The sequence below is a fragment of the Sitophilus oryzae genome, unplaced genomic scaffold, assembly GCF_002938485.1.
Source record: "Sitophilus oryzae breed Bouriz unplaced genomic scaffold, Soryzae_2.0 scaffold_379_pilon_pilon, whole genome shotgun sequence".
Lineage (NCBI taxonomy): Eukaryota > Metazoa > Arthropoda > Insecta > Coleoptera > Curculionidae > Sitophilus > Sitophilus oryzae.
In genome coordinates, this window is record NW_022146950.1 from 444,037 (window position 1) to 467,948 (window position 23,912).

Consider the following 23,912-nt stretch of genomic DNA (forward strand, 5'->3'; position numbering starts at 1 on the left):
CTTCTAGCTATGTAAAACATCCTAAAGGGAAACCTGTTGAAAATGAATTCTTGCTTACAGGCGATTATCAAATTGAAGTTAGAGACAAAAAGTATCCAGCCACTCTATATCTAAGTAGTCCATTTGATCCAACCAATCAGAGACTCTACGGAAAATACGAAAATCAGTTTGAAGAGCAATCTCATTTTGAAGACTGAAATGTGTTTTATTTTTTTATATGTTAAATTTTACTTGCAGTTTCAAGTATGGTACTTGGAATGCTAGGCCTGAAAATGTAATATTTTTGTTAATAACGTATTTTTTAATTATAATGCTATAATTTAGTATAGTTAGAAGAATTTATTATTCACTTTACATAATTGTACAAATAAAATAACCACAGATATTACTGTCGAAAAAATAATTTATAACATCTAAATATGTTGCCCTTTCAGGAACTAACAAATGCCTAATGTCTTTAGTAATCACAAAACAAAATATATTTACTGATCCTTTTTAGACTCTGCCACTGGTTGAACTTCATTTACTTCACCATTTGCAATGGCTTTTTGCTCTTCTTGTTCGGCAGAGTATCCAAATTCATTTCTTCTAGTCTTATCAACTGGATAAATGTACTTTTGGTATAAAAATACTAGAAAAACAATATCATCTCTAAAACAGCCTATCCTATACATTGTAGGCATTTTGATGACAAATGCAAACATGTCATCAATAAATGTATTTAAAAATTTATAAGTTAACATTCTCCAAGGCAGATGTGCTACAGACTTTAATTTATAATTTATAAACAACTGAGGTGTCATCATAATAAATCCAAATGTTAAAAGATATCCATATAATAAATCAAGCACAAATGAATACCAACCTTTATGCTCAAGATATAATAATGCATAAACGCAGTAACCTGCTAATAGCGGAAAACACAACCAAGATAGGTACTTGAAGGCAAGTTCGTCATACACTTTTGTGCTAGATTCAATATAAGACCCCTTATCTTTAAAAATCAATCTACCATTTTCAAATCGAATATCAACAACTTTCCAGATCTTCCAGAGTTCAATGCCCAAACCAACAAAACAAGATACTTTAATAAGCAGATTGGTATCATTATCTAAAACATATAACAAAACTACTAAGCTCTGAAAGACACTGAAAAACACTGATCGTACTGATAAGCCTTCTAGAGAGTTTCTATTGTTCCAGAACTGAATATCGTTTTTAAATGCAAGCAGCTCAAATATAGAGTGTAATAATGAAACAGCTACAGTAATTCCTAATAAATAAGGATTAGTATCCATCAATGTTTCCTTTATGGAATCTTGCTCTTCATCCGTTTGTTGTTGTTCATTATCACTAAACATGTTAAACATACTATTTTTCATTGCCTGAGCAGCATACAACTGCCATTTAAACAAACTCAAGGGCTGAAACGTTAGTTTCAATGAATAAGTCTCATTTAGTGGTTTATAGTCTCTAGCCATATTCCAATAATCATTGGGATATAAAATCGGCTTATAATTTTGTAAATCATCTGTAAATTTGACGAACTGATCAAGCGGGACTGGAAGTGCCCCGTACGTCCAGAGCGTTTGATCAGTAACCAGATTGATTGTGAAATTTGGGTGCCAATGGGAAATAATTTTTCCATCTTCCACTTGGGCCTGCTCAGTTTCTCCAGTAAGAAGGTTCTTCGTTTTACTGGCCTTTAATTTTTTGAATCTGTAACAAATCAAAGTTAATAAAATCCAAATCTATTTAACACAAACCAGATTAAGTATAAAACTGCAATTAAAGAGTGGAAATAACTACCTAACCTAACCTAACCAAAGTATGCCAAAATTATTTTTTTCGGGATAAATGAGAAAAACACAGTAGAACTGAAACTAATAAATTTTTAAAATATCTTTTAAAATACATAATATAATATACATAAACAATAGACGCTTCCGCTTGGCACTTGTAACTTTTGTTAGAACATGCAGCATAGTATTTATTACGTTTCTAATGTAATAACCTAATATTAAAAAATTTGGCACTTACTCCCTTTGGTATTTCCACTCTTCAATTATTGTTTTAAATTTAAAATTGATACATCAGTAAATGAAGTAAACTAATTTTAATAGTAAACGTTTATAAATAATTATATCAAATTTTTTGTTAATGATTGTTTATAGTGCTAGATATAACCTTAATCTAACATAGCTAGTCCTTATGTTAGAGGTTACATTTATAATATTCTTTTACCAAACTTGACTGGTGTTACAGAAAACCTTCTATAGTAGCCAAGGTCATTAGCAATATTCCTTTCGAAATTCGCCGATGATACAGTCAGCTTATATATGATACATACCGGGTGCATCTCAAAAGTGACTCACCCCTATAACTTTTTTATTTTTTCAGATAAAAAAACGAGATTTGGTATCTTAGTATATGGCATAAATTAGGATTGATTGGTGTATTCAATTGTTTTTGGTCACTTCCTGTTTCACCGGAAATGACTACAACTTTTGATTTTTAAATGGCACCCTCGGTATTTTTGTACTTTATTCGATAGAAAATGACATTCTGAATAGAATGACATATCATATGTCAGCTTTTGGCATTCTCGCTTAATAAAAAATTGTATTTTAAAATTCAATCTATAGTGTCATGGCTATGTTTGACTAATTCTTCATCAAGGAGCCTTGGAAAAATAGATTTGATCGTCTAAAGTTTTTAGTGCCTTGTCCTGTGTAAAATTGTCTGTAAGTGTAAAAATCTGTAATTGTCTGTAAGCCTGTAAGTGTAAAAATGTAAGATTAAGAAAAATGTAAGAGTGTCAATCATATCTCAATTTCTTCAAATGGAACGAGGATGGCTCATTAGAATATTTGGAAAAAGCATTTTTTTATGAATAATTTGATACCACACACTTGGTATTTCGAGTCAAATTTTCGTTATGAACCGCAAGTTATAATTTCAAATAAACCATATGCGAAAATGTCAGAAGTTGACATACGATATGTCATTCTATTCAGAGTGACATTTTCTATCGAACAAAGTAAAAAAATACCGGGGGTGTTATTTAAAAATCAAAAGTTGTAGTCATTTCCAGTGAAACCGGAAGTGACCGAAAACAATTGAATGTGTCAATCAATCCTAATTTATGTCATAGACTAACATACCAAATCTCGTTTTTTTAACTAAAAAAATTATAGGGGTGAGCCACTTTTGAGACTCACCCAGTATATAAGCTGACAAGATTCTTCTTCCGAACATGACTGTATGGTTGAATATAGCACACAGTAGGAGCTCCCGTTAACGATGTCGGTTAACAAAACTGATATTTTGGCGAAGATCAAACGGGGCAGATATACATTCGCTTCCATGAAAACCCTGTTTTCCAGCCGAGATCTAAACCTCGAACTGCGCATAAAGGTCACACAAAATAAAAACCGTTGCACGTAATCGATTACACTAAGATTTGTCATCTTATAATAAGTACTTCTAATTAAAACCAGTTTTAAACATATTTCCAACCTGGGAAACACCAATACATGGTTCATGCTGAAGGACAAGTTTAAAGGTACCTGGAGATATCCCAGATCAGTCCACTGACATCAATCGGAGCACGTAATCGTTCGAAGGACGCATCTAAAAGATGTCAGGCTCACAAAAGCCAGAATAGATGTCGAATGTGGTACTGACCACCGACTTTTAATTTCATAAATAAAAATCCAGTTAAAACCCAAACATCCACACTATAAAAAGCAAAACATGACCAGATTGAACATAAGGAGGAATAATCTAGAGAAAACAACTATACCACCAACGCCGCGCCGCGCCGTCCAGAAAGCCATCAAAGAATCACTTCCACCGATAACCTCAATCTCGGAAGCTGAACAAAGCTGGACACAATTATGGATGCAATTTATAATGCCAGCGAAGCAGTGCTGGGAAAATCCAACAAGAAGAAATAACCATTTCATAAACAAAATGCAAAAAACTTTTATCCCAAAAAATTTAATTTTTTGAACGTAGGTAAAGACCAAAATTAATCTAAAATTTAAAATTCCGCTTACGAACAATTCTATTATGCAAAAATAATATCCTACACCAAACGTTTATGGACTTAGAATTAAGTATATTTAATGTAGGACGAATTATAGACCTTTTGTAAACTGAGTATGTAACTAATTATCGTATCACTTAGGGGAAAAAATTCCACAGAGTAAATCAGCCAAGAGAAATCGCTGGAAATAATTTTCAAGTTCAAAAAATGTCCACTAGTAGGACCCTCTGTTATGGCTTATCAGAAAACGATATTTTTCTCAAAAATATGGGCACGAAGAGTATTTTAAATATTTTTATTGTATGCAATGGCAAATTAGTAATTTTTGTAGTAGGTACAACGTATTTTGCTCTACCTCATAAAATAAAGTGGTGGGAGAGGTTAAACTTGCTTTTATTAAAATAAGGACAACTCTGGTTTCGGTAAACGGAAATAAACAACCTAGAGTTCGTTAACAAGAGCTTTTCTTTTCTAATAGAAGAAGAAGAAATTTAACTTTCAAGCCGCATCAGCATCAAAGGCTATTTAGCGGCGTATCACATGCCATTTTAGTATGGAACAATATTTGACATTTTACTAAACAACACGTTTATAGATAGATTGTATATGTTAAGAGTACAGACACTGATTTTGTACAAATAAAAAGTAAATGGCAGAGACAACAAGAATAAATCAATAAAACGTAAAAATATATACAATTGAATTAGTAATTGGTTGCTTTAAACCAAAATGTAGTTTTTTAGATACCTATATTTCAGATATATATCCCGATCTTTCCAGAAAATCAAAAAGTTTTGGTTGCTCACTTGTAGAGAAAATAACCGACATGTCTGATAATTGCAGGCCTCTCTTAGGTTAATTAACTGATTACATTCCTTAAGGATATGCTTGACAGTTAATTTTCTAATAATATGCAGAATAAACTTTGTCTACATAAATTTTGCCGTGGTAGGTAGAGGGCGCATAACAAATATTGCGCTTTCGCATAAAAAATTTAATGGCAGCCTGTTTCTTTTTACATAGTTAAATAGAGCACAACATTTCAAAACACCTTCAACACCGCAACTTTCGACCTCCTCTCTAAAGAGAGATGCTACGAAAAAAAACTAGACCTATTATGGTATAATTAACAGGGTTGGCAAAAATCATGACTTAAAAAAAATTGGCGCCGGGAGGCACGTTTAGCCGCCCATACTAAAATATGTTAATATCTCGAAAACTGCGACTTTGACTGATTTTGATGTTATTACAAATTTTGTTGCAAATATTATTCCTAACCTTAATTTGAAAACCGCGTTTCGCTAGCTACTGTATTTTGGAGTTACGATTTTTTTAAATTTTTAACCCCCTCCCATACCCCCTTACCAACCCCCCACCCCCACCAAAAACTAATGGCCAGATTCTCGGGTGCCACAGTATTTTTGTGCCAAATTTGGTTAAAATCGGTTCAGCGGTTTTTGAGTTATCGTGTTACAGACGGACAGACAGACGGACAGACAGACAGACACCATGAAAATATTTTGTATTTAGGTCATTTATGACCCAAATAACTCATTTTGAGTGAAATTAAAAAAAACTTTTTCTTTGCCGATCCTAATAGCCTACCATACCTATTGGTATGGTCGGCTAAAAAGAAACATATATTTTTATTAAAATCCTATTTTTTTATTTTAATAGGAAACATTATTTAAATCGGAATTCCAAATAATGAGGACATATTTATAATTACAGTTCTGTTCTAAATGACTAAATATTCGTAACTCTGCCCGATACCGATACCGATAACTGGACCAAACTTGGAAAGAACTAGAAGATAAATTGGAGAAGGCAAGTTATCTTGATCAACATACAACTGTTTCAAAAAAGATATAAAACAGCATATTTTCTGACGATTATAGATTCTCGGAAATGGAGATATAGTTTAACATCAGAAGAAATTAGTTCTGCATTAAAGATTGCGAATGAAATGTATTCGAACAGCGAATTTTTGTCAGTTGTGTATAAAATTCAAAATAAATCTCTGCCGTTTAAAGGTCTAATAAATTCACACAAAATTACTTCAAAAATAGGTCCAAAATTTTAATTGATGAATAGATATGAAGTAGGTATATGTGTTATACAAATTATTTTTTATATAGTTTTATAACATTTACAATAATTTTTGATTTATTAAAAATATTTAAACGTTACAATTGCAAGTGTAACATTTTATTTGATGAACAAATATAGGGTATATCTGTAATAGAACTATTTTTTAGTTTTCTAGAACACATTTTTTACGGCATATTTTTCTAGGACACCTTTTACACATATTTTTCAATTTAATAAAGATTTAAAAATGTTGATTTTTTTATTTAAATGAAATGAAAAAATTACTTGATTTAATTTAAATCACGATTTCAAATCATGATTAAATATTTTTTGAAAATTCTTTATTATAAAGGTGGGTGTGAATTAAATCAAATGATTTTTTAATCATGCAAGATTTAAATCAAAGTCATGCCATCCCTGATAATTAAAAATTAAAAGTATGCTAGGAAACAAAAAGAGGTAAATAGATACGGTCAAAGCATTAAACCGTTTTAGTTTCAATTTAATGATTAAAATCTTCCACGTGCTCTACAGACCGCAATGACTGGAAGGTTAATGTGTAAAGAAAATATAGAATAAGCAAGTAACGCGTAATTTAATTTCGTCAGGGTCGACCGCTGTCATATGCAGCAATGCCAAATCTTAAATTTTTCTCCCAATAGGGAACACAAAAAATATATTTTTCGATTAACAACAAGGTTTACAAAAGAACTTATGAATTAAGAGAGGCACTCGAAGAGGCGGTACGGAAGAAGTTTAATTAAGTCGACCGGACACAACACGCCACTGTTAAATAGAGCACAAAATTTCCAAGAAGTCAGCGCCCAAACTAATTATTATAGAGAGTTCATTCCATTCGGTTAATTAAAAAGTTCAATAATTTGTCCTCCTAGAATCGTGGCCCGAAGATTTGCTGACAAACTGCCTTGATGCTAGACTACTTGCCATTTTATCCATGTGGAATTCTTTTAGACCAGTAATGCATATTTTTAAGATTTGGCTATTTTAGCTATATTTAGGCTATTTTAAAAATTGTCCCTAATTCCATTATAATCTATTTTAGACACAAAGTTTTCAAATAAAAGTTTTAGATAAACACATACCGGATGCGTCTCAAAAGTGGCCCACCCCTATAACTTTTTTATTTTTTTAGTTAAAAAACGAGACTTGGTATGTTAGTATATGACATAAATTAGGATTGGTTGACGTATTCAACAAAATTGTTTTGGGCCACTTCCGGTTTCACCAAAAATGACTACAACTTTTGATTTTTAAATGGCACTCCGGTATTTTTTTACTTTATTCGATAGAAAATGTCACTCTGAATAGAATGAGATATCATATGTCAACTTTTGACATTTTCGCATATATATTTGAAATTAAAACTTGCGGTTCGTAACGAAGACTTCAAATACCAAATTATTCGTAAAAAAACTTTTCCAAATATGTTAATGAACCACCCTTGTTCTATTTGAAAAAACTGAGATATGATTAAGATTTGAATTGGGCATCTTTTAACGAGTCAGGACAAGACACGAAAAACAATCAAATATATTTTTCCAAGGCTCCTTGACGAAGAATTAGTGTTTTTAACATAGCCATGACACCCTAGATTGGATTTTAAAATACAATTTTTTATTAAGCGAGAATGTCAAAAGTTGACATATTATATGTCATTCTATTCAGAATGTCATTTTCTATCGAATAAAGTAAAAAATACCGAGAGTCCCATTTATAAATCAAAAGTTGTAATCATTTTCGGTAAAACCGGAAGTGACCAAAAACAATTGAATACACCAATCAATCCTAATTTATGTCATATACTAACATACCAAATCTCGTTTATTTATCTGAAAAAATAAAAAAGTTATAGAGGTGAGCCACTTTTGAGACGCACCCGGTATAACATATCCCTAACGAGTTTGTGTTCTCCAATTTTTTCTAAAGCCTGTCATTTTTGATATATGACACAAACATATGTTTTTTTTAAATAGAAACCATAGTTGGTTATGACTTCATAAAAAGCGGCATTTTTTAAGCTTTTCAGCGATATAAGCTATATCTTCTTTTCGAAAAATTACTGAGTTATAGCCAATTTTTATCATTTTTAAACAATTTCACTGAGTTAGCCATGAAAACAAGTTCAATTGTCGTTACTCTGAGAAATGTGAAACTGTATGTGAGAATAGAGAACAACGGCATACGGTCGAGTCGGCCGCTGCTGGCACGTATACGTAGACTAAGAATCTTTTACGTGTATAAAAAAAAATACAAGAAATGCGCATGCGTACGTAAACGTTTACGTGTTTGTAGGCCTACTCCACCGTATGCCGTTGTTCTCTATTACTATTAACACTTTGTTGTAGAGCATTCTCTCCAACCAAAACCAAACCAACCCCACCAAATACTAATCTAACCAACGCAAACAACCCTACCAAATCACCATCTTAACCAACGCAACTAACTCCACCAAATAATCAATCTAACCCCACCGAAAAGAGTGAAACCAACGCAATCCGTACTTTTATTGCTATTAAGTACTTACAGCTTTTTTTAAATAAAAACAGTTGTAAAAAAATAAAAAGTTATGGTCCAGCGTTTAAGTTTTAATTTGTGCAATGTAAATTGTAAAAAACCGTTTAATAATAAATTCTATCTTTTTATAAGTTATAAATCATAACAGAATAAGAATTCCATACCACGCTGAAAAGCTTAAAAAATGGGGCTTTTTATGAAGTCATGACCAACTATGTTTTCCATTTAAAAAAAACATATGTTTGAGTCATACCTCAAAAATGACAGGCTTTAGAAAAAATCGGAGAACACAAACTCATTAGGGATGTGATTATCTCCAACTTTTATCTGAAAACTTTTTATCTAAAATAGGTTATAATGGAATTACGGAGAATTTTTAAAATAGCCAAATTTTTTTCAAAATATCTAGTAAGCTATGAACTTTTTCAAAAACCTGAAAGGCGCATATTTATGACACCACAAAACTGCAATTCTTTCCCCATTTAACCGACTCTCTATCTCCAGTAGCTTCCGAGATACCCATAGAGAACATCGTAGGAAACTAACTCTGTATAGAACATTAGCAAGAAAGAAAAGATCTTTAAAAGCTCTAGTTTATTCAATTCCTTTAACTCAAAGCCGAGTTATCCTTATTTTGATAAAAAAGCAAGTTTAACCTTCCCCGTCACTTTATTTGATAAAATGCGACATACCAAAAAATACAATTTTCCATTGATTACAATAGCAATATTTAAAATACCTCTTAACGGGCATATTTTTAATAAAAATCCCGTTTTCTGATTGGCCGTCTTAGAGGACATTTTTCGAACTTGAAAAGAATTTCCAACGTTTCCTCTTGGCCGATTTACTTATCAAAATTGTGTTCCAAATGTTATACGATAATCAGTTTCTGAGATACATCCACCCTCCGTTCTTAATTAGCCATCGGGTAGCGTATTTCCTAAATCTAAAATTGTACAACGCAAGTAACGCCTCCGTGGAATTTTATTGGTTAATTCAAAATATAATCGGTCACAGCATAGCGTACCGTTTTTAGCTGTCGCACACACCGCAAAATGCTATGTTTAGCTTGACAATAATCCAGATTATTTTTTTTTATGTTTATCCACACATTGTTTTTCTTATTACATTTGTAGGACTAATTTTAAATATTATAAATTTTTCCATTCGACTAGAGTAGTCCAAGCGTTACCGAAAGTTGATTGAAAGCACAGCTATTTGATTTTTTTTACTGTCAATAAAATATGAAAAAAGCTTGCAATAAACTTAGAAATTCATAATTTAGAAAATCTGTCTTCTTAAAACAAAAAAAAATCCTTTCTTGATATTACAGGACTGGTATAGAAATTAGTGCAGATAAAGGAGCTATTTCAAAAAAAGTGCAGATTTAGGAACGCCGATTTTTTTATACCTGTATCAACATACATTAGTGATTTTAATTCTATTAAATTACAAACGGAACTCCGTGGAACTCATAACTATAACCCATTATGAAAACAAAATTACAAAAAAATAAACCCAAAATAGTGTGTTAAAAATATAACTTATATACATTCAAAACAGTCCAAATTTATTGTATTGATGTTATTAAATGAGGAAAATGCATGTTTTTAAATAATGGTTTAAAAAATAGTTCATATAATTACAAATTGAACAAAAAAAATCGTTGATATCGGTTAAGAAATGCCTCTAATATAGAATAATTAAATATTGTTAATTTAAATGGCCGGGCAAACGCTCTCTACGGCGCCTTGCCGCTGTGACGTCACCCGCCGTTCTTCTGGTTGAGTGGAGCCAGACGCGTGTTTATTTTACACAGTTTGCTGTTGAATCCGAGTCAAAATTTTAGTTATTTGTGTTAATTAATACATAATTAGTAATTAGTGATATTTATAGTCCAAGGCCATGAGAAGAGATGAAAAGAAAAACGTTAAATTATCCTCTATTTTTACGATTTATTGTTGTGAAGATCATTTTGATGTAAGTTCATATATTTATGTATATTGTCTTACATAGGTATATGAAATTTGAATGTATAGTCTGTCCAACGAGAAGATCCTTGACAGTGATAGATGTGTCTGTCATTTTAATTTCAAAATAGTTTATTTTATTTTACAAAGAAATAAGTTGGTACAACTGGAACTCATAGCGATATATTTAAAATTTGATTGACAAGATGACAAGTGATTACTTCAAAATATTGTGAAAAAAACTGTATAAAACTGAAAAAATGTAATCGAGTTATTTTATTTAATAAAAACGGTATGTGTTAATACAAAACAAACAAGAACAAGACACTACATACCAAAAATATAAAAAAGAACTATTATTTACTTTCAAGCTTTATGAAACTACCCGCATTTATGATTATATTTATCAATATAACTTATGTACAAATACAAATTTGTAATATTCCACAGGTATAAATAAAATAACATAGGTAAATACAACAAACTATTTTATTAATAATAACACCTACCAAATTTAATACCTTAAAGGTTGATTAATTAACTTTAATCTTAATTTTTTTAAACCAGTACCTTTTGACATTATTTTTCTGCAGTACTAAAATCCATTATTTACCTATCGTGTAATGTCGACATTTTGCAGCTACTCCAGTTTTTAGTATGTGTTTAGTTTGATCCTTATATACGAGATGCACTTATCTACGACGAAATGGTATACAAACTTTATCGATGGCAACTTCATTGGTGTATAAGACTTTCTGCCTGGGCAGCGTGTATTAACCATAAACTGTGCTCTGGGTCTACAGTTAATTTTCACTCGATTTTTCCTCCACTTGACTTCAAAAGACACAAAACACACGTAATAATACGAATCAAAATGCATCATCTTCCAAAACGCAGGGTATTTAACAAAAGTTGACACAAAAATATAACCTATAATTTGGCAAGACTTTGACAAGCGTCAAAAATGACAAAAATCTAAAGGCGAATTTATACGCATCGGCGTCCGTTTGTCGTTCATCTTTCCGTCAAACCAATAAAATTGAAATACGATCTGTCATTTTTTAAATAAACCAATAAAAATGGTTAAAAACAAGAAGACACGACGCATGACGGATTTATATTTAAACCCATCCATAGATAACTTAAAAATTATTAGAAACTTTTTTTAGTAAAATAAATAGATTGGTATGGGACGTCATCTGCTTTTCTTCTGTCATCGTCTGTCGAAATCTTACCTGAGAAAAAAAACAGAGTATACATGGTTATTCATTATATTTTGACACCCACATAAACCATTATATAACTGCAAGTTTTAGAAGAAAACATTAAATAAAAAAGTTGCATGGTTTTTCATATACTCTCTTTTAAAATTAATTCTAGTTATACAGGGTGTCTCAAAAAAGGTGGTGCAGAAAATTGTAGGTATTTTTCGCTTTTCAACTGTCAATATTTCGTAAACATTTGAAGATAGGTATAGGATATTATACATGAAATATATCTAGAATATCTAGAAATTTCCGAAGAATCCAAAAATATATAGGGTCACTTAAAAAAGTAACTTAATTTTGGCATTTGCTTATGGGACACCTTGTATAATATTTTCATTACTGATAAACAATTTATTTCCTATAATTTCGTAAAAAAACAATCTTTAAAAATAACAAGGGTAAGGGGGTGTCAATGTATAAAAGGACTTTCTTTTTCACGCTATGCTCTGGAGTTCTTTTTCCACGTACTAAACAAATATTTTTGTCTCTTTTCACTTCTACATAACCTACAGCATTATCTCCATACGTCTCCCTACCTGATCTGAAAAATAAGTTTATAACATTAATTTATAACTATATAAAAGTTCGTAACAGTAGGTAGCTACTTATACTTAAATATGCCTCAGTACTACAAAGAATAAATGTTACATACCTCTCTGTTTTTTCCCTCGTAATTCAGCACCAATAAATTGGGAATTTGTATTTATAAAAGCAGCCAACAAAAAGCATCGACTTTTGGCAAGTTATCTGATTGTGCTTTTACAAACCCGGAATCTGTCATTACTTAAAAAATTCGCAGAACACACAACACATAGAAATAATAACTGCACAAAAACGCATAAAAAGCTCCTTCAATCAACGCTAAAAGCAACAAAAATGTCTTAGTACGCCACCTAAATACGTACATAAACGGAACACGTCTGGCTGCTGCTGGCCATCGCGCGTCGACGAGAACGGCGGGTGACGTCAGACCAATAGAATATCGTTTCAATTCGCGAGGCGTCGTTTGCGTTATCCATAGTATTTTAATGGCCCGTTTTATAAAATTGTGGTACTGCTTTCAAGAAAAGTTTTTTTTTGCATTTACACATATTTATTCTAATAAATTGAACAGTTTCTGGCGAAAAATAAAATATATGCATCTTTCTCATTGTACTACATGTCTGTAGCTATATTGTCCATAATGATAATTAATTTTAAAATGGCTGGGTGCTGGGTGTAAATAACACTCTTTTGCGCTCCATGTTTGTGCACGGCTCTTCCCAGAAAATGCGAACTCTCGGTAGCGCTTACACCGTTATAGTTGCTCGGAAAAAATTATAATATTTAAAATTAGGTCCACAGAGTTTATAAGAACGACAGTGAGTGAATGAACATACGAAAAAAAAATATTTGTAATTTCGATATTTGTCAAGCTAAATATAGCATTTTGCCGTGTGTGCGTCGTACAACAGAATTGTACAACAAAATTGAACAGTTTTGCAGAAAATTGACAGCGTTTACTCACGATCATAACCATTAGTTTAAAAGTGTTGTTCAAGCAAAAATGTCGAAAAGCAAAGAAGATATTTTGTTGGCAACAGCTGCCGTATGTGCATTATAAACTGGAAAACGCAAGAAACGATATCGCAAATGTAGGTGGTGATGTAAGGAATGGTTACTAAAAAGATCCGCTTATTCACATATTAATGTACTTAAGGGCAATTCCATGATTACTCACGGGACATTTAGAATAACACCAAAATTTTAAGACAGTGTATTTTGTCCCTCATATGGGCTGGGTAAAGCTTTAGGTTATTATTTTCACAGACAATGATTTGAATTACTGTTGTGATACAGAACAAGATATTGAAATTTATAGTGATTAAAACATTCAATAAAAATCTCTGATTACTCACTTGACATCAAAAAATTTGGATTTTTAAAATTTTGTTTTTAATAGCTTTTTTCTCTGAACCTATAAAAAATTAAATACATTAAGTGGAATTAGGAATTTACATGTGCTGAACTTAAAATTAATTTGCTATAGCTGTATTACAAGATACAGATATATATATTTGGGATATAAATAATTTGTTGATTACTCACGGGACATTACTCACGGGACACTACGATTTTAATATAAATTTTTATTTAGATTCAAAAAAATAACATATATTTTTGATAACTAAATAGAATAACATTGAACAAAATTTGAGTGCTTGGAATTAAACACCTTTTTAACCTCTTTTAACTAGATTCCATTTTTCATCTAATTTAATTTTAGCTGCTTCAATTTCATCGGAATTTATTAGGATTATATTAATTTTCAATTCTATTAATTTATAACATTTAATTTTCAATTATCTTAATTTTCAATTTTTAATTTTTTAATCCTCGGCATGTTTTTTTAAGATACGTTTGTCTTAAATTTTTGTCCGCATTAATTTTGTCTGGATACTTCTTAACGTGACTCCTAACTCGTGCCTGCCTCTAATGATTCTTAATTTTTGCCATTCTTAAATAAAAAGAACCTATGGCCGTTATTTTGGATTGATGTTTTCAACAATTATTTTTAAAAAAATACGATATTAAGTAATAAGTAATAAAACTGGCGATAAGTCTTGTAATGTTAGTAAAATTATGTTTTTTGATATTTTTGGTAAAATAATAAAGGCATTTCTTTAAAAATGTTTACAGCAAAATGTTAGCTGTAACTTTTAACTGATTACTCATGGGACAGTTTAAACAAATTTAAAAAAATATCTTTCCAAGAATCTTAAAAAAATAAGTTATATTGACAATACATGTTAGCCAATATACTATAAGTTTGATTCCCTTTATACGGGTTTTCTATAGAAATAACGACAAAAATTTAAAAACTTTTCGTTTTTGATTACTCACGGGACAAAAAGTTGAGCTATATTCGTAATTAAATTAAAGTAATTTTTACTTACATTTGGCACAAAAATACACCAGTACTCAAAAGCTTGATAACAATAGTAAATGACGCGCACCAGGCCCAGAGCTAGCGTTCTTTTGTTTTTCCATGGCAACTCTTCATATAAAATGCAATTATTAAAAAATTTTTGCAAGCTAATTCTAATAATTTATCCCTAAATTTTTTCGCGAAATCTGGCTAACTTAGATAATATTTTAAGAAATTTGATTCTTTTTGAGGCGTATGATGAGAGTTTTTTCAGTAATTTAATCACTTAAACTCACGTCGTACATGGAATTGCCCTTAAGTACCAATATTAGCGTACTTATCTACAAATTTACACAAATCGGTACGATTTTTACTGCTCCAGTTAAAAGTTTTGAACTGCGGTCTAATACAATTATTATTGTAATATGCATTTACATATACATTATATATGGATGTATATGATGTAAGTTATATTGTTATATTACTATAACATCTTTTTTTTGTGATGATACTTAAGATTTTTTTGTATTTTTTTCTAAATTATCTAATCTAATAATCTGTTCTAAAAAAAGTACCATACAAATATACTATACATATAGTTAATAAAGCACTAATAAACAAAATTTGAATGTTTCTAGAAATCATTATTACAGTTGGAGATTGAAATCTTTGGTGTTAGAACAGCAAAATAAAGCACAAATTCACCACAAATCATCAATTTAATCATCTGCTAATGATGCGAATATGGTTAGCAAAACGCGCGTCCAGTGCAAAAGTAAAGTGTTTGGTGTATTTGGTAGTGTAATAGTGTTTAATTTTGCTCAAATCAATATGAAAAAAAAAATGTTATGTTAGCTTAAAAAATAATGCAAAGCTTTTATAAATTCTTTTGATTTGTATTTCTTTTTTTACTCTTCTCATTCTATGATTTTAATTAAAAATAAATAAATAGGTTGATCATTTTTTATTTAAACATATTCACAGTTGGACTTGATTTCCTTCCTTAAGTTTAACTAAAAATCAGCAAATATGTATTGTTCATATCTCTTTAGTTTATTAGGTACCTTAAGTTTTCTACCTTTGAACAAATAAAAATACGAATTGCATAAGAATATAACAGTAAAATGTGGTAGAACTTCTAATATAACATTTGTACTTTAGTAACTTGAACAAAGAACTAATAATAAATGTAAATAATATCAATTATTTAATAATAAAGTTAACTATTTAATACTTGTCAATATATGAAAACTATTGTCAACATAAAAAAATAATAATAAAGCCTTTTAAAGTTATTTTGAATTTTGTTTTTTTTTTCTTCATTTAATTATTCGAGTTTATTTTATAAGTAAGTAGGCAAATGATTTTAATATTTCGACTCCTATTACTGTAATCTAACAAAGTATTTTAATATATAGTAATAGTTATCAATAAATTATATTCTTCATATCTCTTTAGTTTAATACCTTAGGATTACTAGCTCTAGGACAAACACAAACGTAAATTGCACAAGAATGTAAACCAGTAGTAAAACATGGTAGAACATTCAACATAATTTTAAATAAATCTGAACTCACTTCTACTTTAGCGACTCAAACAATGAACTGATAATAAATGTAAATAATATAAATTATGTTATGTTCTAAACTATTTAATACCTGTTAAGTTGTTTAGTCATAGATGTAGTATGATCCCTATCAAAATTCTTTGCTGTAGGATCTGGGCTATATCCTAGTTTAGTAACAAAGCCATGTATATATAGGGAACCATTATTTGCCATACCCTCAGTAATTGGAATATCTTTCTCTATTTCAAATATTCCATCTTTATTATTGCCTGCAGTCCAATCTCCATAAATTATATTTTCTTTAACCCAGAATAAATTTGAATAACTGTAGTTTTTAAGAGTCTCTGATTCAGACAAGTACACATATAATGTTAAAGGAGTGCCATCTGAAAAAATGTTCCTTGCTTGAATCGCAGGCCCTTGAGTATTATTTGCAGTCTGTGGTTTTGGTCCTCTGAAGAATGACGATATAAAATAAATAATTAATGCGCGTATTATTAGTGATTTAGCTAATGACAAAAACGATTCCATTTTTGTAGGTTGCCTCTGAGCTGCCGCTTGTCCATCAGGCTAAAAAGAAGATATTAAAAATATATCTTTGCGAGTTTAAGAAGCAACGAGCGTTATTTTTACATTTTTCATGTATTGTAAACGTGTAACAAATATATTGCTCCCAAAATATTCATTAAATAAAATCTTTAACTCACCGCGGTGGACGTAGAATCAGCAGCATTTTGAGCAACATTAGCCACTTCATTGTTGGATCCTGACGGAGTTTCTTTAATCGTTTGGCTCATTTTTAGATTTTTTAAAAAGAATTCAGTATGAATTATCAACAAATTTTATTTTTGTGCTATGCCATGACACTTAATTCCTATTTGATTTTGACACTACACCATGTGACATGATGTGACACTTAACATTTGACATTACACCTATTGTCAAATGTCAAACCGGAATGTATATTAAAGCAGTGCCTTCTATTAAAAGATCAGCCTGCGGGCGGACTTTTGTTTACTTCATCAGCTGTACATACTTAGATATTGGGTTAGATTCCGTTTCATATTTTGTCGGTTGATTTTTGGTTTTAACTCTTTGATTTTTGGTATTATTTATTATTGTAGTGCAAAAAACGGTAACCCAAAAAACTAATTATTTTGGTGTTGAAGTGACATAAACTACTACCAGATATATGGTCACTCTCGGTTTCGCATAAAAAAATAGAAATTTTAAAAATTACACGTTGTGCAAGTGATTTAACCTAAAAGTGCCCATACATTTTTTACTTATCGTGATTTTTGTGTGTGTTTTTTAAGACTCTAACAATTCATCAATAAAGCTTAAGTGGAGTGTGTTATTGGTGCTATGCCTCATCTTTGTTGTGTTCCTGGTGGAAAGGATAGTTATTATACTAGGCAGCCTAAAGTGTCGGAAGAGCAAGAAAAGTGGGTTTTGAGTTATAAAAATCAAAGAGAATTTTATTGAAAATATCTTTAATAAATTTAAAATAATATTCTCCCATGATGGTATTAATGAAAACTGGACAATTATGTTTATTTTATTCATATTGTGGAATCTCCACTCCAAGTGTTGCTGGTTCAGCTTCGATAGATTCAAACACGTAAGTAGGTATTATGAACTAGAGAAAATAAAGAATATGTGTATTAGAGATCATGAAAAAGATTATTATTTTGAGTTCAAATTTTAAAAGATTTTTGTAAAGACAAGACTGATACATTTTAAAGAAGAATGTGTTTTGTTTGATAATATATAATGTATGTTAAGCATAACATATATTTGTTCAGTAATTTTTAATGAATAGTATTGATTATTTATAATACCAAATTAATATCAAATATTTAAGTGATGGCTGAATACAATATGAATAAAATAACAATAAAATTGGTATATTTGCATAATACAAAATTAAGTTTTAAGAATAAAGGTATTACTAAAAATACTAAAATTCATATTTCTTTGTTTTAATTGGTCTAATGTTATTACATTTTACGTAAGAATTATACCGTATCATCGAAAAAAATCGGCGTCTAGTTGGCTTGGAAATGAACATCGATGACATTCCCTAAATAACTGTACACATAAAATAATTACTAGAATTTTACAATCTTGGAAAATTTGATATTCTTGAACATGATTCTAAATATTCTAATTTTTTGATTTTCTTGGAATTTAGGTTCAGGAAAATCGCTGATTGATTTTTTCATTTGGTTTTCATTATTTTTATTTGGTTTAAAAAAAACGGTTCGGCTAACATTATAGCCTCCATCAGTGTTGTGTCATATGAAAAAAATAGTGTCGAATATAATCCAAAAATTGCATATAAAATATTCACACCACGCACATAATGTTTACTGCGTACTCCATAGTCAATGTAGATAATTTTAGTGTTAAGAATAATAATTTTAAAATATGTGGTCATCTTTTGATAAGTTTATATTAGTTTATTAATTGCAGTAAACATTATGAGGTGTGAATTATATTGTATATGTAATTTTTGGATTATATTCGACACTATTTTCTCATATGACACAACACTGTGAAGGCTATAGTTAGCCGAAACGTTTTTTTAAACCAAATAAAAATAATGAAAACCCAAATGAAAACTTAATCAGCGTTTTTCCTGAACCTAAAATCCCAAGAAAATCAAAAATTTTAAATAATTTAACATATAAAATACCAGCGATCTTCATTTCATAGCATCGCTGACGCCTTTTTTAGATAATATTGTATTATTTGTAAATATAATTTTTCGAACATTGATACTTGCAAAATATATATAAATTTTGTGAATGCAAATAATAATACATCACTATTAGTAGATATTAAATGTTTTTTGTTAAATTAGATCGATTTTCAAACCCCAAAATTTAAAATATATTTACATTTTACCCATTATCTTATGTACCTATACATTATTTGTACATTGTAAAACATTTCCTGCATTTGTATGGTTCATAGTTTATTTGCCAAAGTATTTATTACTATAAATAGGTATATATGTTGTAGTTATTAACTGTATATTATATATATTTCATTTAAACTATATCATTTTTAAAATACAAACCAAAAATCTGAGGAATAATTATGTTTTCCATGTATTCTACAACATATTTATTAATCCGTTATATCTAACTAGCGTGACGTCATAAATCTCGCCCGTAGGCTGATCTTTTAATAGAAGGCACTGATTATCATCACCACCGCCAACCAAGGCTATTCAACCTTTTCCAATATGGCGGAGAAGTGCTTTATCTGCGCGTATTTTAAACTGTTTTAAACCCTGTTTTATTTCCAAATAGACATTTATCACACAAATGTCAGGTTAAATTACGTAATATTTCGCTAATTTTTTAATATACAGGGAGTCTAAAGTTCTCCACATAAGTATGGAATTTTTTGTATTATTACTTTTATGAAAACATCAGTTAGTTACTGTTTATAAAAAGGTCTGCTTTCTCAGAAAATAGGTAGATAGTAGGCAGTTTTCGAAACGCTTAAAAAGTACCACCGGTAGCCGCTAATTGACAAGAATGACATACGAAATGTCATTTAACGTATATCTCTAACGTCACCCCCCGCTATCTTACGGACGATAGACATAAGAAAAACGATAACGTTACGCATGCGCAGAAGTTGTAAATTTGTCTATCTTTTTCCCTCCGAAACTGGTTCATTTCATTTGACATTTGATTATGACATTGACAAACTGACAAACCCATAACATAACCTTATTTTTTAATAAAAACAAGATAGAAACTATGAAAGCTTTAAGATAAAAACCAATAAAAACCATGGCTAACAGTGTATTAGCAAACTTTAAAAGAAACAGAGTGCGATTTACCGAAGAAGATGATCAAATGCTCCTTACAGAAATTATTGAAAACAACCCCTATGTTGATCCTTCAAAATAGAATGTAATACACAATAATTTTTGTCAAGCTACCAACAGGAATATAAGTTTAAGAGGAGTGAGAGAACATGTGCAGTATATTATAAAGAATTTTGAAAAGAAAGACAGGGAAAATAGAGCTCGGTAAGTTATATTCAATCATTCCGTACAAGTTGCGTCATTTCAGATATAGTGTGCCAAGTAGAAAATTGTTTTAGATCTGGAATTGAAGAACCACACAACGCATTAGATCAACTGTTGCAGGCCGTTTTGGAACTGATTAATAGTATTGTAAAAAAAAAGAAACATTAAAAAATGAGAGCAGGTCATCAGAGACAGCAAAAATGTTGAGAGCGAGCTTAGCCAAAAAAGTTTTTCAATCTGACCCCGAGCTGGTGGTCTCAGAATCATCTTTAATAAATCCTGAGATAAATCCATTGTTTGAGTTTGATGGGGACAATTCCAATATCGAATATATATATGGTAATTTTTTTTCCAGCTGAATTTGTTCGGTGACAGCCAAAAATGACCAAATCATGTTTATCAAAAATGACCAAATCATGATCAAAATTACTGCCAGTAACTCATCCCAAGCAAATGGAAGCAGGCAGAGCATTACTGTATGTAGACGCGGAGTAGAGGTAATTCCAGTGGCGTGTGCGTGTACAACCTCTATTCCGTATCTCTACCTACTTCAGAGCACTGCCTGCTTCTGTTTGCGTGGGATGAGTCACTGCCAGTAATTTTGATCATGGATTGTGGTCTGGGATTTGTTGATGGTCATATTGTAACAAAATCCCATGCATAAAATTCTATAAACTTACAGAAACTATATCTTTTTTCTTTCTAGAAGGTACCAATGCCGATATTGCAATTATTCAAGATGAGCCAACAAATAAAGAAACCTTGAAAGAAACTGCAAAAGAGGCTCAATCAAACATAGAAGGTAAGTACAACGATTAAAATGGCGAGTAGTGAATTTTAATTTTCAATTTTAATTCAGGCCCTACCAGAATCAGAAAAAATAGACAAGCCCAAAAAAATTTAAAAAAAACAACATTACAATATTTGGAGGAGAAAAAAAACGATAAACTAAAAGTGAGAATGAGAGAACTAGAAAACGAGGAAAAAAGACAGAAAATTGAATCTCAGAAACTGGAACTGGAACGAGAACGGCTGGCTTTCGAAAAAGAAAAGTTTCTTATGGAAAAAGAGGAAAGACAATCTTTAATGGGTCTATTAAAAACTCAGCAAGTATTTATTAATAACATGCTGCAAAAACAATTTCTTAACGTTTTGTAGCAAGTATATTTCTCCTTTTCAGTTACCTACATTACCTTGCATTTTTATAGTACTCAGTAGGTACTAAAAGTATTCGTTGATCTTGTCTTTGCCTCTTTTTACTCCACTACCATTTATCAAAGTGACAAAAATTATTGGTGTATTATAATATCCATTGGTAGGTATTAATATAGGGTTTGTTTTCTTGTTTGTTTTCCATGTGACAAATTGTGTTTTTGTTTAATGTTTAAAATATATGAAAAGTTTTGTTCTGAAAGTTTATTTAGGTTTAGTTTAGAATTAACCATGTTTGCTAGACTGTCTGTTTTGTTTGATTTACAATTTTTTAGACGTTTACTACATCGATAAATAAAAATAAACATTACCTGAGTGTCTTAAATTTTTTTATTTTATCAATAGATACCCTGAAAATCAACATTTAGGTATTAAATAAGTATAATACAGACAAGTAACACAATATTCATTGGCTATTTGCACTATACTAAATACCTACAATATAGAGTTTTTAATTTGGCAATAGATTTTGATTTCATAGCAAATGATGCGAATAAGAGTTTTTAATTTGGCAATAGATTTTGATTTCATAGCAAATGATGCGAATAAACATTAATCATCACAAAACATGTTTCATTGGAGATATTCTTCTAATTCTATAGGGTCAATGTTAAATGATTTGGCTGTTTGATTACTATATAAACAGGTATGACAATTGATTAGAATAACTGCAGTACTATACATGGAAGCCACTTCTTGCAACAGTAATTTTTGGTTTTTTTTATAATCTAAAAATGCAAATTCTGCAATTACTTTCCCAAAACCCCATTCCACTGCAATTCGCACTTCGCTTATTCTCGCATTGAATTCCTGCTGTTCTGGAGTCATACCAGCTCTATTTGCAAATGGAGTTAAAAGCAACTCTCTTATACCATAGGCTTTATCACCATATATTATGAAATTTTCTCCATTAGGAAACCTAGCACTTCTCTCTAACTGATAGTAAAGCTGAGACTCTCTCAGAATAGCAGCATCATGTTTTCTTCCTTCGTAACCTCCTTTTAAGCTCACTATCATTCCATCAGGACACGTTAAAGCTTGATATTTGACACAATGATGCCTTTTATGTCCTGAGTAATAGGCCTCTTGATTTTCACTTGGCTTGCATATACTTCTTGCTGTTCCATCAATGAATGCCCACCAATTTGGAATTGGGGCTCCTTTCTGACTTATTGCATTAGCATATAATTGAAATCGATCCAAATTCAACCAATGGAGATTCCTTAAATTTGACAGTTTATGTCCAAAATTATTATAGATGTGATTAAGCATGTAGTCAATGATTTTGGACAATGCTGGAGCCGATTTACCAAACAAATATTCCAATTCGCTTAGTCTGTTAGGATAAGACAATCTTCTCAAAAGTATGCATAATCCTTCTATACCAGAACATCTATGTCCACTTCCAGTAGTTAAATCATTTGGAACTCTGAGTGCTTGCGCTAATCTTGGTATATCATCTTGCTCAAAACGGAAATATAATTTACACTCAGTTTCAGATAAATTGTTGAGATTAAAGGCCCCGTACATTTCAGCTCTATTCACATTATTGTGTCGATTAAACACTTCCAATAATAGAACATCTTCTAAGTCACTATCAGAGTCCGAGGAATCAAGGGCTGCATACTCCTCGTTTAACATGATACCTATATTGTTTAAACAGAAGAAATAGCAAAAGTTGATTGCTTCTTACTTATATTTGTATTATACACTAAATTAAGCTTACTTGGGACAAATCAAATCGAAAGTTAAGAATAAAATATTTTATAAACAAAAGAACGTCCTAGACTCCATAACTTAACGTTAACAGCAAGCGGGTCGCGTCGAACGATTCCGAAAACACTTTTATGGAATCTGTCAAATAGCGGCTAAGTTAAAGAATACGCCTATGTTAAGCGTCAAAACGAACACAACATCGAAAACTGCCTATTTATTCGTGTTTACGATCTTTATTTTATATTTTATAGCATACAATATGAGTTTAAATTTTTTTAATAATTATGAATATCGATTACGATTGTGGGATTGGAATAGAATAAGGTGCAAAATTGCCATTCACTTATTGTTAAAACATAGAAGAGAACCGGTTTATAGTTTATAGCACAGGTTTATAGGTCATTTATGGGTTATTTGGGACATGTGAAATATTCAAATTTCGTAAGCAACAAGGTGCCTGTCACAATTTAATTCAAGAAATAAGGAAAAAAATGAGAAAAAAATTAGGAATTTTCACAGATTGTCTGTATAGGAGTTTGA

The 23,912-nt window shown here is 30.6% G+C and overlaps 4 protein-coding genes across 5 annotated transcripts in view; 2 read left to right on the plus strand and 2 right to left on the minus strand.

Annotated features, from left to right (window-relative positions):
- LOC115885282 (sarcosine dehydrogenase, mitochondrial) overlaps positions 1-388 on the plus strand; it is a 64,928-nt gene extending 64,540 nt beyond the window's left edge. For both annotated transcript variants that reach the window (XM_030904139.1, XM_030904140.1), the window contains one exon: positions 8-388. In XM_030904139.1, the coding sequence (XP_030759999.1) occupies positions 8-197 (190 nt within the window). In that variant the 3' untranslated portion in view covers positions 198-388. The remainder of the gene's footprint in view (positions 1-7) is intronic.
- Positions 320-17,344, minus strand: LOC115885283 (cleft lip and palate transmembrane protein 1 homolog). The gene is made up of 3 exons (XM_030904141.1): positions 17,098-17,344; positions 16,482-16,960; positions 320-1,719 (listed from the first exon to the last, which is right to left on the minus strand). Exons 1-3 carry the CDS (start codon positions 17,185-17,187, stop codon positions 483-485), a joined length of 1,806 nt encoding a protein of 601 aa, XP_030760001.1. The 5' UTR covers positions 17,188-17,344; the 3' UTR covers positions 320-482.
- A 2,562-nt stretch (positions 17,345-19,906) lies between these two features.
- Positions 19,907-21,986, plus strand: LOC115885269. The gene is made up of 4 exons (XM_030904119.1): positions 19,907-20,444; positions 20,519-20,783; positions 21,151-21,246; positions 21,304-21,986. Exons 2-4 carry the CDS (start codon positions 20,645-20,647, stop codon positions 21,600-21,602), a joined length of 534 nt encoding a protein of 177 aa, XP_030759979.1. The 5' UTR covers positions 19,907-20,444; positions 20,519-20,644; the 3' UTR covers positions 21,603-21,986.
- On the minus strand, positions 21,969-23,912 carry LOC115885268. Its single transcript, XM_030904118.1, has 2 exons — positions 23,383-23,912; positions 21,969-23,302 (listed from the first exon to the last, which is right to left on the minus strand). Exon 2 carries the CDS (start codon positions 23,295-23,297, stop codon positions 22,230-22,232), a length of 1,068 nt encoding a protein of 355 aa, XP_030759978.1. The 5' UTR covers positions 23,298-23,302; positions 23,383-23,912; the 3' UTR covers positions 21,969-22,229.

Bases quoted from the DNA above. Each gene is read 5' to 3' on its own strand.
- LOC115885269 (XM_030904119.1), top strand. From the start codon at position 20,645: ATGTTGAGAGCGAGCTTAGCCAAAAAAGTTTTTCAATCTGACCCCGAG. The intron at 20,784-21,150 runs GTAATTTTTTTT...TTTTCTTTCTAG, and splicing joins CAATATCGAATATATATATG to AAGGTACCAATGCCGATATT. The intron at 21,247-21,303 runs GTAAGTACAACG...ATTTTAATTCAG, and splicing joins GGCTCAATCAAACATAGAAG to GCCCTACCAGAATCAGAAAA.
- LOC115885268 (XM_030904118.1), bottom strand. From the start codon at position 23,297: ATGTTAAACGAGGAGTATGCAGCCCTTGATTCCTCGGACTCTGATAGT.
- LOC115885283 (XM_030904141.1), bottom strand. From the start codon at position 17,187: ATGAGCCAAACGATTAAAGAAACTCCGTCAGGATCCAACAATGAAGTG. The intron at 16,961-17,097 runs GTGAGTTAAAGA...TCTTCTTTTTAG, and splicing joins CTGATTCTACGTCCACCGCG to CCTGATGGACAAGCGGCAGC. The intron at 1,720-16,481 runs GTATTAAATAGT...GATTTGTTACAG, and splicing joins ATGACTAAACAACTTAACAG to ATTCAAAAAATTAAAGGCCA.